This window comes from Monopterus albus, unplaced genomic scaffold (genome assembly GCF_001952655.1).
Source record: "Monopterus albus unplaced genomic scaffold, M_albus_1.0 scaffold265.1, whole genome shotgun sequence".
Lineage (NCBI taxonomy): Eukaryota > Metazoa > Chordata > Actinopteri > Synbranchiformes > Synbranchidae > Monopterus > Monopterus albus.
In genome coordinates this window covers 285,968-301,741 of record NW_018128145.1, presented here as the reverse complement: position 1 = coordinate 301,741, position 15,774 = coordinate 285,968, and the positions used below count along the sequence as shown (strand labels likewise).

At 44.1% G+C, this 15,774-nt stretch overlaps 1 protein-coding gene across 3 annotated transcripts in view; it reads right to left on the bottom strand.

Moving 5' to 3' along the window:
- Positions 1 to 2,514: 2,514 nt before the first annotated feature.
- The window catches only part of crhr1 (corticotropin releasing hormone receptor 1), a 39,446-nt gene continuing 26,186 nt past the window's right edge, over positions 2,515 to 15,774 (bottom strand). For 2 of the 3 annotated variants that reach the window (XM_020621672.1, XM_020621670.1), the window contains 9 exons: positions 14,673 to 14,779; positions 12,659 to 12,779; positions 12,331 to 12,484; positions 12,190 to 12,250; positions 12,034 to 12,106; positions 10,967 to 11,052; positions 4,916 to 5,054; positions 3,962 to 4,003; positions 2,515 to 3,820 (listed from right to left, as the gene is read on the bottom strand). In XM_020621672.1, the coding sequence (XP_020477328.1) occupies positions 3,680 to 3,820; positions 3,962 to 4,003; positions 4,916 to 5,054; positions 10,967 to 11,052; positions 12,034 to 12,106; positions 12,190 to 12,250; positions 12,331 to 12,484; positions 12,659 to 12,779; positions 14,673 to 14,779 (924 nt within the window). In that variant the 3' untranslated portion in view covers positions 2,515 to 3,679. The remainder of the gene's footprint in view (positions 3,821 to 3,961; positions 4,004 to 4,915; positions 5,055 to 10,966; positions 11,053 to 12,033; positions 12,107 to 12,189; positions 12,251 to 12,330; positions 12,485 to 12,658; positions 12,780 to 14,672; positions 14,780 to 15,774) is intronic. The other variant, XM_020621671.1, reaches the window with a different exon arrangement.

Here is a 15,774-nt window from a genome sequence, read left to right as displayed (position 1 = left end):
TTTTCCTCATTCATCAGTTCCTCAAAATACTCCTTCCATCTTCTCTGCACACTCTCCTCACTTGTTAGTACCTTTCCATCTCTGTCTTTAATCGCCCTTATCTGTTGCACATCCTTCCCATCTCTATCTCTCTGTCTCGCTAATCTGTACAAGTCCTTCTCACCTTCCCTCGTGTCTAACCTGGCATACAACTCATCATATGCTTTCTGTTTGGCCATTGCCACCTCCCTCTTCACTCAATGCTGCAATTCCTTGTAATCCTGTCTACTGTCTTCAGTCCTTTCTACGTCCCACTTCTTTTTAGCTAGCCTCTTCCTCTGAATGCTGTCCTGTACTTCCTCGTTCCACCACCATGTTTCCTTATCTTCTTTCCTCCTTCCAGATGACACACCTAGCACCTTCCTACCTGTCTGCCTGATCACTTCTGCTGTAGTTTCCCAGTCATCTGGAAGTTCTTCCTGACCACCCAAAGCCTGTCTCAACTTCTGTCTGAATTCCTCACAACATTCTTTCTTTTCTGTCCTTCTAGGTTCCTTCCATTAACACCAAACCTGCCCATCACCTCCTCATCACCTTTGTTCCCCTCACTTTGTCATACACTTGCCAAGAGAGGAGCTATGGGAATATGCAAAAATTCATTATAGCCCAGAATTACTTACAGAGCTCCACAGTTATTTAATTTGTTATAATCCAAAGATGTATTGTATACACACAGAGTTTGTAATAATCTCCAAAGTGTTTAAGACCTTCTTCTTACAGTGGTTATTTTCCCTGCACTTTGATATAACCTTTGAAATTGTTATAATTCCAAAATGTATTGTTATAGTCCCAGATGTAGTCATACTCTATATGTTTAGTCTTACCTCCAATTTTGCTGTTGAGCCCCTCGGTTATTCTGAGTCTAGAATTTGTGTTATATCGTCAGCATTTAGAATACAGTGCCTTGCGAAAGTATTCGGCCCCCTTGAACTTTGCGACCTTTTGCCACATTTCAGGCTTCAAACATAAAGATATAAAACTGTAATTTTTTGTGAAGAATCAACAACAAGTGGGACACAATCATGAAGTGGAACGAAATTTATTGGATATTTCAAACTTTTTTAACAAATAAAAAACTGAATAATTGGGCGTGCAAAATTATTCAGCCCCTTTACTTTCAGTGCAGCAAACTCTCTCCAGAAGTTCAGTGAGGATCTCTGAATGATCCAATGTTGACCTAAATGACTAATGATGATAAATAGAATCCACCTGTGTGTAATCAAGTCTCCGTATAAATGCACCTGCACTGTGATAGTCTCAGAGGTCTGTTTAAAGCGCAGAGAGCATCATGAAGAACAAGGAACACACCAGGCAGGTCCGAGATACTGTTGTGGAGAAGTTTAAAGCCGGATTTGGATACAAAAAGATTTCCCAAGCTTTAAACATCCCAAGGAGCACTGTGCAAGTGATAATATTGAAATGGAAGGAGTATCAGACCACTGCAAATCTACCAAGACCTGGCCGTCCCTCTAAACTTTCAGCTCATACAAGGAGAAGACTGATCAGAGATGCAGCCAAGAGGCCCATGATCACTCTGGATGAACTGCAGAGATCTACAGCTGAGGTGGGAGACTCTGTCCATAGGACAACAATCAGTCGTATACTGCACAAATCTGGCCTTTATGGAAGAGTGGCAAGAAGAAAGCCATTTCTTAAAGATATCCATAAAAAGTGTCGTTTAAAGTTTGCCACAAGCCACCTGGGAGACACACCAAACATGTGGAAGAAGGTGCTCTGGTCAGATGAAACCAAAATCGAACTTTTTGGCAACAATGCAAAACGTTATGTTTGGCGTAAAAGCAACACAGCTCATCACCTTGAACACACCATCCCCACTGTCAAACATGGTGGTGGCAGCATCATGGTTTGGGCCTGGTTTTCTTCAGCAGGGACAGGGAAGATGGTTAAAATTGATGGGAAGATGGATGGAGCCAAATACAGGACCATTCTGGATGGAAACCTGATGGAGTCTGCAAAAGACCTGAGACTGGGACGGAGATTTGTCTTCCAACAAGACAATGATCCAAAACATAAAGCAAAATCTACAATGGAATGGTTCACAAATAAACATATCCAGGTGTTAGAATGGCCAAGTCAAAGTCCAGACCTGAATCCAATTGAGAATCTGTGGAAAGAACTGAAAACTGCTGTTCACAAACGCTCTCCATCCAATCTCACTGAGCTCGAGCTGTTTTGCAAGGAGGAATGGGCAAAAATTTCCGTCTCTCGATGTGCAAAACTGATAGAGACATACCCCAAGCGACTTACAGCTGTAATCGCAGCAAAAGGTGGCGCTACAAAGTATTAACTTAAGGGGGCTGAATAATTTTGCATGCCCAATTTTTCAGTTTTTTTATTTGTTAAAAAAGTTTGACATATCCAATAAATTTCGTTCCACTTCATGATTGTGTCCCACTTGTTGTTGATTCTTCACAAAAAATTACAGTTTTATATCTTTATGTTTGAAGCCTGAAATGTGGCAAAAGGTCGCAAAGTTCAAGGGGGCCGAATACTTTCGCAAGGCACTGTAAGATCCCCAGATGTCCAGGTGTTGCGCTTTTGGGCATAAAAACCGAATTAGGGTTTTTTTCCTCTCTCAAAAACTGATCAGAGGACAAGAGTTCATATTTCGGTTTGTCAGAGCGCCCCCTGGCAGTTGTTCAGCTGAACTTGTGTTCAGGAGCTTCACCTTCAGCTGCGGCTCTGAGGGATTTGGATACATGCGACAGTGTTGCATGCTTTGTTTTCTTCTGCAACTTTGTTATAATCCCCAGAATTTAGCCATTTTGATATCAATGATATTCATTGGGACTGTGATGGATATCAAAGCTGAACTAAAGCTGCAGAACATTTGGATTTTATAATACATATGCAAGAGCATCTCTTCAGCATCTCGCATTAAAATAAAAAGTTTGTTTTTTGTTTTTACACAGCTGGTTTGTCTAGCAGTAAAAACAGGACTAGTTAAGATAGTGATCATTTAGTTTACCAGTCTTTTCTTTTTTTGAGTGTTCAGGAACATTTCGAGGTACCTACCACACAAACAACCCAAAAGGTTTATGATTATTATTCAGCTTTTTACAGAATCCTATTGTTTTCTCATGGCTCTATAGGAAATGCGTGATACTGGGCAGCGGATGCCACAGTGCCACCCACTTTTCTGAAATTAATATTGAACTGATCCAGAGCTCAGCTGCAGCTGAAACAATTTGGTTTGTTTCTCTGAAAACAAACAAACTAAGATTAATATAACTATTGACTGTGTGTATGTATTTAGCTCTGATAAATAGGAGGAAGCTGGTGATCAGTATTACAATATAGAAGGTTACAGCTCATCAATAACATACTTATCAATAAATGAACAAACTTATTGATTACAGAACACAGACACAGCACAGCTGCCCCTGTGGAAGCAGCTGATTGGTCAAGCCCAGAGACTGGTCAACAGATGAAGTGAGGCGGGACCAGGCAGAGTGCAGACTAATAGAGCTCCGTCTGACTGGCTCCATGAATCTGTGTCCTGCACTGTGATTGGCTGGTCTGATCTGACCCATTGGTTCCAGTGCAGAATAAGACCTCTGACTGGCTGAACTGAATTACATCACAGACTGTGACCGGATAAGTTCAAATCCAACAGAGGTCAGAGGTTGGAGGACTGTTTGATGCTGTGGAAGGATACTCTGCTTGGTGAGGTCGGCAGTGATGTGGCGCGCACCACCCGGCTCCGGATGGAATGACGGTCTTGCCAACGAATCCAATGCTTCCTGACTGCAGAGCGCACCTGCACATGGACGGACAGGTAGAGAAACAGGTAAATATTCTCTGTGTACGTAGCCTAAATGTTCACGTGTTACAGAGAAATAGAAACAAAACTGGAGCCAGTATCTGAGGAACCACAGACTGATCAGTACAAATAACTTACCTCACTGTTGAGAAAACAGTAGAAAACTGAAACAAAAAATCCCTGTAGAGACAGAGGGACAGCTTTAGCTGCTAACAGTGCTAACAGGCCACTTAAGTGGAACAGTGATGAGCTCTCTTGAATTTGGTGTTTGTTTTTGTTCTGTTTGAGCCCAGTGAATCTAAAGCTTAAAGGTCAACATGCTGCTTACATGTTTGCTGTAAGATAGAGTTAAGCTAATGCTAATTTACACCTGTTATGACAAAGGTCACAGGTTATTATACTGCTGGTTTTATTGAAAGTGAGTCCTTCAATAATTTTTAAGTGATATTGCAGCAGCAAGTAGAATCAGTCCACTGACAGACGGATGCTTTCTGAGAATGCTTAGGCCCTTCAATGTCTGCAACTAAACCCTTCATATGTTGCACCAGTTTATTGTACCAAGTATCATCTTCTTTGCTGCGGTGTGGTGGGTGGAGGTATCACAGCAAAGGATGCCAACAGACTGAATCAAGTCATTATGAAGGTCGAATCTGTCATTGGAACTAAGCTGGCTACACTGGGGGAGGTGGTGGAGGGCAAAATGCTGAACAAACTGCAGGTGATTCTGGAAACCACCTGACATCCCCCATACAGTGTGTTAACAGACTGCAGCAGCTCCTTCAGCAACAGGCTGCTTCAGCCAAAGTGCACAAAGCAGCGTTACAGGAGGTCTTTCCTGCCAGGTGCAATTAAACTCTATAAAAAACTTTTATATTTTATCTCCTAAACTCACTTCATGAACAGCACTGGGACTGAGAGGACCACTGTTTATTTCCTATTTATTTAAATTGTTTTGTTTTGATATACAGTAGATGTAATGGTGCTATAAAAACAACAGATCTGTCTGTCTGTCTGTCTGTTGTATGTTGACCTGCTGAGTGCCAAACCAGTGAAATAACCCAGTAAGTTGAACAGTAAAATGACAAGGTGAACCTGGAAGGACTCGAGTATGGAGTTGAAGTAGATGAAGACGATCTGAGCAACCTCGTCTTCTCCTCCAGGATTCACAAAGAATAACATGTAGGTGATTCCTAACAGAGGCAGCAGCACCAGAGTCGCCTTCACTGCCTTCCTGCAACAAGAAAAACCACAGTGAAAATTACAGCACACAGCAAAACAACAGTATTTTAATTACAGAAGACAAATTATATCTCACAGTAAGACAGTAAACACAGCAGGTGACTCATCAGCAGGACCGTATTCAAATAATTTGAATGTAAAACTTTTACATGCACTCCCACATGCCCCTATTATTGTCCACAGGCTCAAAAATATCGCACCCAAAATAAAAATGTTACTGTTCATTTTTTATTACACTCACGGTCCTGGTCTCATTAGAAATTAAATACTAGCACTGTAAGGTTAAAATGAATACAAGTGATTTTGAACCAGTGGCACTAACAGTCAACATACAGGTCTGAACTACTTCTCTTCTAAAATAGATGATGATGGCATTAGTATGAGCTTTGTACGTTGTTGTTTGTGAAGTTTTCCCCATTTGTGCCAAATAATGTGTAGTTACAATGCCTGACAACCCATTTTGGTACAGATTGAAATTTCAGGACAAATTACTCATTAAACATGTTTATTTCACAGAAATAATGAAATTAATATGTAGATATTGTTGATCTGTTAGATATTTAGACTGAAAGAACACCCAGCTTACCAAAGCTTTTTTAAACTACTAAATACTTCAAGAATTAAATCAGCCATGTTCATATTCAAAGAGATTCTGGCGAAATGTCCGGCGGCTCAGGAGGGGGAAGCAGTGTTCTGCCAACACTGTTTACAGTGGAGGTGGTGTGTTGCTGACCTCAACTGAAGATGTCATCGGCCGGTGAAAAGAGTACTTTGAAGATCTCCTCAATCCCTCCAACACGCCTTTTGTAAAGGAAGCCAGGGCTGGGGACTTGGGAGGGGACTTGTCCATTACCCTGGCTGAAGTTGGTCTAGCCAGACCAGCATCCAGACTTTGTCGCACCTGTGAGTCGGCCGCAATTTGCTTGTCTCGAGCCAGTCTGCGGGGCTGCTGCCTGACTGGGGGCCCTGGGGTGGTCAAAATATCGTGCTGCCCAGATCGTGGGGTCCCGTGGAGAACACATCACCATGAGACCTGAGGAGGTGTGCGAGCTGGCCCCGCTCCTCTTCTCCCTCCCCTGTAAGTGGGAGGGTACGGAGACAGAGACAGTCGTTAGGATTTGACTCACCCGGAGCCCACTGGGACTGTAGCTGCTTCGGCCCCAGGACCTCTGCTGGCCGAAGTATTGCTGCCGGTGTTCCCTCTTTTAAAGTGACCGGCAAAGTTCCTGGGTTGTAAACTCTGATGGGGACCCTCCGGGTCTGACCAGGTTGCACCACAGCCCAGGCCACCAGGACGCAGTGTCTCTCAATGAAACCTTTGGTGGGGCTGAGCATCATGACTCCTTCAGCAGTCCGATGAAAATGGACAGTGCCTGGAACCACATACTCACAACCTGACTCCAACACTACGGTGTGAGTCACGCGGACGAGGTGCACCTCAGGGCGACGGTTTGGATTATAAGGGGCTACCTTCTCGCCGAAGAGGGTAATTTCATGGCGGCCATAGTCCAGATGGGTGCCCGCCTGCTGTAGGAAAGGCTGCCCCAAAATCACCTCCATGTTCCCAGTGGTGGCTGCCATGATGAAGTTCACACTGGTGACTCTGGTTCCAACCTGAATGGGGAGAACCACCTCGCCAAGGACAGCCAGGCCCCCGGGAGTGATGCCCTGTAGGGTCTGCACTACCAATGGTTGGGCTGGGGGACGGCTCTCAAGAGGAATGGAGTTATAGTGGCGAAGGGGTAGCACATTTCTGCCGGCGCCAGAGTCCAGGAGTGCCCAGACATCCCGTCCCTGTATCATTATCTGGACAGCCATTTCATCCTGCTGAGTCTTTACGTACGCGACCACTGTCTCTGGCTCTAGCGACTGGATACTCACATTTGGAGGTGTCGGGGTGCTGGAAAACTGTCTAGCTTGTTGTGAGGAGGGGCAGTCTCTCTGTAGGTGTCCTACCCCCGAGCAATTGTGGCAGATCATGTCCTCTTGACCAACTTGGTTAACTGGGCCCTTCCTGGGTCGCCACTGCTTGGATGAACTTTGTGCCCCCCCTGCGGTGTTGGCAGGTCTTACCATCACTTCCTCTAACTGTTCCCTTGCCATCGGGTTGGCAGTTCCCCGTACCATGACAGCTCTGGCTCCCTGTTGCTTGGAGCTAGGTGAACCGGTCAGCATGAGCTGTGTAACTGCCCTGGCCGCCTGTCTGGTTGCTTCATACCTGTGGGCCACATCACAAGCTTTCGCCAGGATGCGGGGCTTCTCCTCCATCAGCTTTTGCACCACATCAGCATCCACCAGGGAGTTTATGAAGATTTCCACAGCGGTGGCTTCCTGCTCCAGCTCTGAACGGTCAGCGTACACAATAGACACTTTTTCATAGATATCGTCTCTTAAAGCATGGAGCGCTTCACCTGGTCTCCTAACTCGCTGCCTCAGTTCAGTGCCAATGGCTTGGGCATGTTCTGAACTTGACCCTAAGCAGCTTCCATTTCCTGTATAATGCACTGGTAGTCCCACTGAGCAGATCGGGGGTTCTTATAAATGACAGCCCCAGCAACTTCGGTCAGGCCAAACCTGAGCTGAACAGCCTTTGTTTTCTCTGTCCAAAGGTTAGCTGCTGCACAACTCTCGAACTGATACAAAAAGTCTTTCCTGGGGCCTGAACCATCAAACTGACTGGGCCTCAGTATGGGGATCCTCTCCTCGTCACCATTTGTCACATAATCCTCACAGTACCTATGGCATGGGGGGAAGGAAGGATTTACAGTGACAATTGATCCTGCCTGCCTACAGGCCGGTATTCCTGAATGTTCACACAGTCCGACAGGCTGGGGTGCACATGGAGCTGAAAACGGTGCTGGCTGCGGTGGTATAACGCAGTGGTGCTTTTTATAGTGCAATGTCCGTGATCTATTTGACTCACTGGTTTGTTTGGCAGGCTTTTAACGGAGTAAAACTGTGCTTCATTATCCATGTCTCCACACGGGACTTTTGAGGTGCATGGCCTCTTGTGACAGTGACAATTCGGCTGAGGCAGAGCCATACACTCACTGTCCGCCAACTGGTGTTGCTTGGCTGGTGTTAGGAAAGGGTTGGTATGTGTGGAGGGCAATGGGGTGAGCGGCCATATCCCGTTGGCTTGCCGGGCGGGTGTGCTTGAAAAGATGCTACACTCATTTAGAATCATTAGCTCCATGTCCTCCATGAATGGATTGCTACAGCCTCCACCACAACAGTACCCGCCAGCTACGCTGTCACTGGCATTTGCTATGGCCCACTCAGCCTCTATTACTTCCATCAAGAATGAGTTAGTGCTTTCTTTCAGGCCATTTCGTGGCCTGGTCGTGTGTTTCCACCCTCTGTAGCACCGTCTCTTTCTCGCCGAAAGAGACTGGTTTGACACCCACCGGGGGGTGGGGGAGGGGTCGGAGGAGGAAAAGAGGAAAGGCAATGTAATAATGTTCACTTTCCTTTATTTTCTTATATAGCTGAACCGGCCACTTCTCTCTCTGCTCCACAACAACAATCCAGCCGATAGTCGAACCTCGGATTCAGGAGGAACAGTACGGTTTTTGCCCCAGCCGTGGAACACTGGCCCAGATCTATACCCTCACTAGGGTGCTGGAAGATTCATGAGAGTTTGCCCAACCAGTCTACATTTGTTTTGTGGATCTGGAGAAGGCATTCGACCATGTCCCTCATGGCATCCTGTGGGAGGTTCTTTGGGATTATGGGGTGCGGGGCCTGTTGTTACGGGTTGTCCGTTCCCTGTATGACCAGAGTAGGAGCTTGGTTCGTACTGCTGGCAGTAAGTCAGACCTGTTTCCGGTTCATAGTGGACTTCACCAAGGCTGCCCTTTGTCACCGCTTCTGTTCATTATTTTTTTGGACAGAATTTCTAGGTGCAGCCAGGTAACGGAGGGTGTCTGTTTTGGTGGCCACAGAATCTCGTCTCTGCTCTTTGTGGATGATGTGGTTCTGTTGGCTTCATCAGTTCAAGTCCTACAGCCTGCACTGGAGGGGTTTGCAGCGGAGTGTGAAGTGGCAGGGATGAGAATTAGCACCTCCAAATCTGAGGCCATAGTTCTCAATCAGAAAAAGGTGGATTGCCCTCTCCGGGTTGGGGTGAGTTGCTCTCTCAAGTGGAGGAGTTTAAGTATCTCGGGGTCTTGTTCACAAGTAAGGGGAAAATGAAGCAGCAGGTTGATAGACGGATCGGTGCGGTGTGGTGAAGGAGCTGAGTTGTAAGGCAAAGCTCTCAATTTACCGGTCAATCTATGTTCCTACCCTCACCTATGGCCATGAACTTTGGATCATGACCGAAAAAATGAGATCATGGAAACAAGCGGCAGAAAACATGCCCACTAGCTCTGTGTGAATACGCCAAACTTACTCCAAACTATGGATAGCTCTTTTTTTTTTTTTACATAGGCCCACTCTGGCTCGCAGAGTTTGTACCAGGGAACTGGCATGGTAAAATCCCCTTCAAGTCCAGGTTGACTTTCTCAGGCATTTATATGCTCACAACCAGGTAAAGTCTAGAGAATTTCAGAGTACAGTTGTTTTGGGGGGCCTGTTTTAATTTTAGTTTTAGTCTAGTCTTTGTGTGAAGCTGTCATTTTAGTTTTTATTAGTTTTAGTCATGTTTATACTCCTTTTAGTCTAGTCAAAATTTAGTCAACTAAAAGTCTGAGCCTTTTAGTCTTATTTTAGTCAGAATTATCCATGACTATTTTCATCTAGTTTTAGTCGATGAAAACTGATGACATTTAGTCTAGTTTTAGTCAATGAAAACTGTATTTTACTCTCTTTTTAGCAATGCAATTCTATTTAACCCACTCTATAGAGTATAAGTACCTAGTAGTATAGATGAAACCAAACGTTTCTTTTAGTCAAACCCATTTCAAACAAGGTTATCTTATTTTATTATTGTTACCTTATAGACTCAAGAATACATCCAATACACATTTTGTGTGATTTTGTGGCCACATTTCTCCCCATCTTTTTCCACAACACATGCCGTTTTCTTTTCCACTTCTATGTAATGAAAGTTTTTCCAAATGTCATTTCTTCTTTTTCTCCCAAAGACCAGCCCCGGCTGGCCGGCCATCGGTCCCTTTCTCTGTGTCAGACTTAACTTTGTTTGTTGTCGTCTTCTAAATAATTGTAAATGGACTGTGTTTACTGGAGCAATTCGGGGTTCAGTGTCTTGCTCAGGGACATTTAGGCATGCAGGGAGACCGGGAGTCGAACCCCCAACTTGCTGGTCAGGAGATGACTGCCCTACCTCATGAGCCACAGCCACCCCAAATAATGCCACGACTGCGGCTTAAGGAAGTGACGTCGCCTGCGTCTGCGCAGTGCAACCTGATCCCCCTGAAGCGAGACACAGGAAACAGAAATACTGCAAAATAATAATAATAACGCAACTAAAAGAGACGAAATAATGTTATAACATTTTGTTTCGTCTCATTTTGGTCAACGAAAATGAAGAGACATTTTAGCATAGTTTTTATTTTGCAAACCACATTTAGTCTTGTTTTTTTCGTCAACAATATTGCATTATACATTTAATTATAGTCATTGTCACATGACCAGCATTTACATTGTGTCTCATCTTGTTTTTGTCATGTGATAAAGGTTTGTTGACGACGATATTTAGTCATAATTTTTGTTGACGAAAGCAACACTATTTCAGAGTTCCAGTGTATATCTGAAAAGGGCTTAAGACTTTAGTGCAGCTGCAGAAAGCTTGAGTTTGGTTCACCTACTGGTTCCCACAGAACCGCCAACATGCTGGTTATAACCCTTTGCATTGCATCTGGCCTGCCATGAAGATCAGTTTTCATGTATTCTCACCTGTTTTTTCACCTGCTTAAAACCTCCCTTGTGTTCAACTTGTACCTGTACTGAATGGTCTCTGAGGTAGTCGACGCCCTCAGTTTGGTCATCAGGATCCGAACGATGTTGAACAGGAAGACAAAGTTAATCTGAGGAGTGTTTAAAAAGAGCTGAATATTACATTTTGACCAGTCAAGAAAACTTAAAGAATTAATTAAAGACTTAAGAAGAAAAGAAAACACAATTTTAAGTTTCACAACAAATATGAATAAAGTGAAGACATCAGAGACAGAATATGTAAACTCAACACACAAACCAGAGACAGGAGGAGATGAAAACTGAGCATAAAGAGTGAAGATGGCAAAAATGTGCATGGCCTGCTATCTATTGCTGCCTGTTTTGTTTGATTGTTCTGTTTTTGAATTAGTCTATTCTCACTTGGTCCTGTTTGTTGTGCTTGTTTCTTGGTTTTGTCTCAGAATCAACCACATTTGTACTCGGTCTTGTCTTGGTCTCACACAAAGCAGACTTGGGATTGTATTTCAAGACTAGTCAAGAGCACAAGTCGGGACAGCGCCTGTGCATTGTCTGTTCTATTTGTTAACCACATTACCAAGACTTATGTGCAGTGAGTGCATAATTTGGAGAAATATTTATTGAAAAAAATATTCAGTAACTTCATTCTTACAGTGTAGAGTCACCACAATCACTTCACACATCAAGGGTCTCTTGTTGGTTATACTACAAAACTTAATTTGGAAAAAACAAAAACAGCATTTGCATTCAATAACCACAGCACTAGTGGCAGCCCTACTGACTTTAAACTGAAGCCTCTTTTCCACAATGAGAACATAACCTGAACTGTGTGAGGACCTGTAGGACTGAGGTGGTCGCTTCGGTTTTGCTTTGCCCCCATGTTTTACAAAATGGGAAGGAAGGATGATATCAAGATGAAAATAGTGGGATGTCATCATTTTTACATGCCTGTCCAAACATTATAAGTCTGACGTGTCATCAGTGATGTTACTGTTGGAATTCAGAGGTGACGACATCTGCTTGACCAACATTTAGCTCCTGATTTTGTGCGCACCAGCTCAGAGCCACTGTATTTGAGATGGAATGATTCTTACCAGCAGGACCAGGATCATGGGACCCTGGTAGATGTAGTCCGTGTAAACTCCTGCTCTCTTTCCAAACCAGCACCTGTCAATAAAAACATAGCCACCAATCACATCCTCTCTGCTCCTCCTCACAGCTCAAACTCTCAAGGGAAACAACAGACTCACTTCTCATTGTCATAGTAAAGTTTCCCAAATGTCCAGGCCACAATGATGGGGAAAGGAATACCTGGAAACATATAGACAGGTGAAGCAGACAGGTGAGCTACAGACAGACAGGTTAGCCTGTAGACTGACAGGTGTACTGACCCCAGCCAATGCAGATGAACATCCACTTCCTGAGTTTATCAGTGGAGTAGGTGAGAACCACGGCCGTGTGGAGATAACAACCTTCACCAAACATCCAGAAGAAGTTTGTCACATGGAAATAATTATAGGCTGCAGTCATCAACCTGCACCACACCTGAAGATGGGGAAGGGGAGTGTGATGTCATGAGTTAAAGAGTCAAATGCCGTTCGGTCTGTAGGTCACTGCTGTTACCACTTTATCAGTACAGCTCATCACCTCGTCTCCATGGTGACCATTGTCAGGGACAGGGTCAGTGTGTGTGTGTGTGTGTGTGTGTGTGTGTGTTACCTGGTTGCTCTCGGTAACAGCAGGGTTCATGGTTAGCTGGACAATGAACCAGGTAGCGTTCCTCAGGATGAAGGCTGAGATCAGATTCCAGTGGATGATGTTCCTCAGACACCGGATACTCCTGTTAATGCACACGGGCATTTATAACACTATCTCTGTGAGGACCTGCTGACATAATGCATCCACTAACCCCCAGGCCTAACCTGAACCCTAAAGCCAGGTGGGAGCCCTCATGTAGTCAGTGTGAGGCTGTTTCCTAGAAACATTACATACCAGTACCTACCACACAAAGCCAAAGGTGTCAAGATTTATCCTCCTCTCCTCCAAGGTCAAGGTCAAAGTGTTTATTTGTCATATGCACAGTTAGGAAACATGTTTCCCTGTACAATGAAATTCTTACTTTGCCGTCCACATGAATGCCACAAAATACAAATGAAATATAAGGTAGATGAATAAGTAACACAAAATCTAAGGCACTTTAAGCAGCAAATGCAGCAGTATAATAAAAATATATAAGAATATAATAGAGAATGTATGCTGCATGGGAGCAGCATGTGCAGCAGTCAACAGTCAATGTGCAATTATCCATGTGCAAACTGAGAATGTAAACAGTACATGATGTATTTCCTGGTAATAAACTCCTCAGCTGTTTAGAGTCTGATGGCAGAGGGAAAGAAAGAGTTTTTCAGTCTAGAGGTCCTACATTTCACACTTCTGAACCTCCAGCCAGAGGATAGGGAGGCAAACAGTCCGTGCTGGGTGTGGGTGAGATCTTTGAGGATGGAGGCAGCTTTCCTATCCCCCTCCCTGACCCCCATCCTTCCTCCCCTCCTCCCCAACCACCTCAAACTCCAGCTTGACCTCCTACCTACTTTGCCGCTCTTTGTACAATGTCAAATATAGTGGTTGCTACTCTGGCCATAATAACTATGGCAACTAGAGGTCATCTCATTAAAACCTACTGGCCTACTGGTAGATAATGGACACCCTTGGTCTGGCTTCATAAACACAGATGTTGGAAGTGTTGTATTGAAGTGCATACTATTGTACAGGTGTACCTAATAAAGTGGCCTGTGAGTGTACATTCAAGTTTAAGGCAGTCTGAGACACAATACATTCAAGCATAGTGGAAAAAAATGCCAGTTTGCCTGTCTGAAGTTTCAGCAGCAGCTCCCTCTTGCTGTGCCACAGATCTCACAAACAACTTGATTCATGGGAAAATTTGAACTGTCAAAGTTTGTCCTCATCTCTGTGTGAATCAAACGCTGCACTGGGGCAAAATGAACGCAGATTTCTCTGTCCACTCATCTTCAAAAACTGTTTTTGATTGTTTTTTGGTCAACTGTTTCTTTCTTTGTACATTTGGGTAGTGACATCCTCACCACATTGGCGACATAATGTCCACTGACAGAAGCCACGGAAGTCTCCCTTTCTTGTGCCCGAAGGGCAAAACGTGAATGCCTGTTAGCCATTAGCTAACGTGGGTGGCTGTTAGCTGACCCTTGAGCTCTGTCACTTGTTGACGTTAAACATCATACACTTGCCGGCTGTCAATGTTGCATGACAATGAGGTCAAACGGGGAAACTATTACATTTCACCTTATTCTTGGGCCAGGGTCGCTGTAAAAATCGCCAAATAGACTATATCCTACAAAACTAACAATTTATTAATAAGTATAAAACATTTTCTTCAAAGTAGGAAACATACACTTCATTACATTCTATTAATGCATTCCTAATACGAGGTGTGGCCTGGATCTGGACTGACTTGTTGTTGAGTCGGGACTTTGAGAAGTCCTGGTATAGACAGTGATGTTTCAAATTTTTCAGAAGAAAGCACACCCACCTCTGGTGTAAATTAGTCAGAGGTTTGTCTTGGGAAGACTGAAGTAATGGTGTACAAAATATAACGAGAACAGTGAGAATCCACAGTTTGCTACAGCTAATCTAAAAGTACTAGACAAAGAGGACAAAGAGACAGGCGAACAGACAGTTGGACAGACAGGTGTATTACCTGAGTCTCATGAAGAGAGTGAAGGCCAGCAGCAGAGCTCCCAGAGAGATACAATGACCCAGGTAGTTTATGATCACAGCAACCTGATAATGAACTTTACTCTTCCTCTGAAAACAAACCAAAAGCACAGCAGTCAGTTTAGTTAATTTATTTGTTTTCATAACAAAAATATACACTTTATATTAAAATATGAAAAACCTTAGCACAACAAAGATACAACTATCTGTTACTAATATTGGGTCAAAATAAAGTATGTTGGGAACAAGGAATTTCTGAATATAAAGTTTTGATATAAGACTGTAATTTACTTGCCTATTTAAGTTATATTGAGACTAAAATTTAGCACGGTGGCGCAGTGGTTAGCACTGTTGCACTGTTGTTCCGGATTCGCGCCCCACCCGGGACCTTTCTGTGTGGAGTTTGCATGTTCTCCCCGTGCTTGTGTGGGTTCTCTCCGGGTACTCCGGCTTCCTCCCACAGTCCAAAGACATGCAGCTTAGGTTGGTTGGTGTCTCTAAATTGCCCATAGGTGTGCGTGGTTGTTCATCTATGTGTTAGCCCTGCGATGGATTGACAACCTGTCCAGGGTGTACCCCGCCTTCGCCTGATTGCCAACCGGGATAAGCTCTGCCCCCATTCAGGCACTAAGCGGTAAAGAATGAATGAGTAAAATTTATGCATTAATTAAGGCTGTGGCTGCTTTGAGTGATAGGCAGGAGGGTCATGCCATAGGTGGCTGGCTTCAGGCTGCCCATTCAGTACACCTCAGCTCCACTTACACCCCACCTCTTTGCCTAATTTTGGATTAGCTGTAGCAGGCAGACTGAAGCACTGTCTATACATTATGACGGCCAGTGGGTGAGTTCACGGTAGGTTTGTCCATCTTTTGTATACAGTCAGTGGTTTTAGCTTGTCACCTGAGTGTGAGCCAGTATCTCATTTTGCTTGACGTCAGGTCTCTCTTAGTGCGATCTCTTTTGTTTTTTCTGCCTGTTCTTATTACTGAAGTATGTGACTCTTGATTCTCCGATCATTTTCCTGTGCTATTTAATGTTAATGTGCCGCCACTGTTAGACAGACCTTCTATTCCTGCTTGAATCAA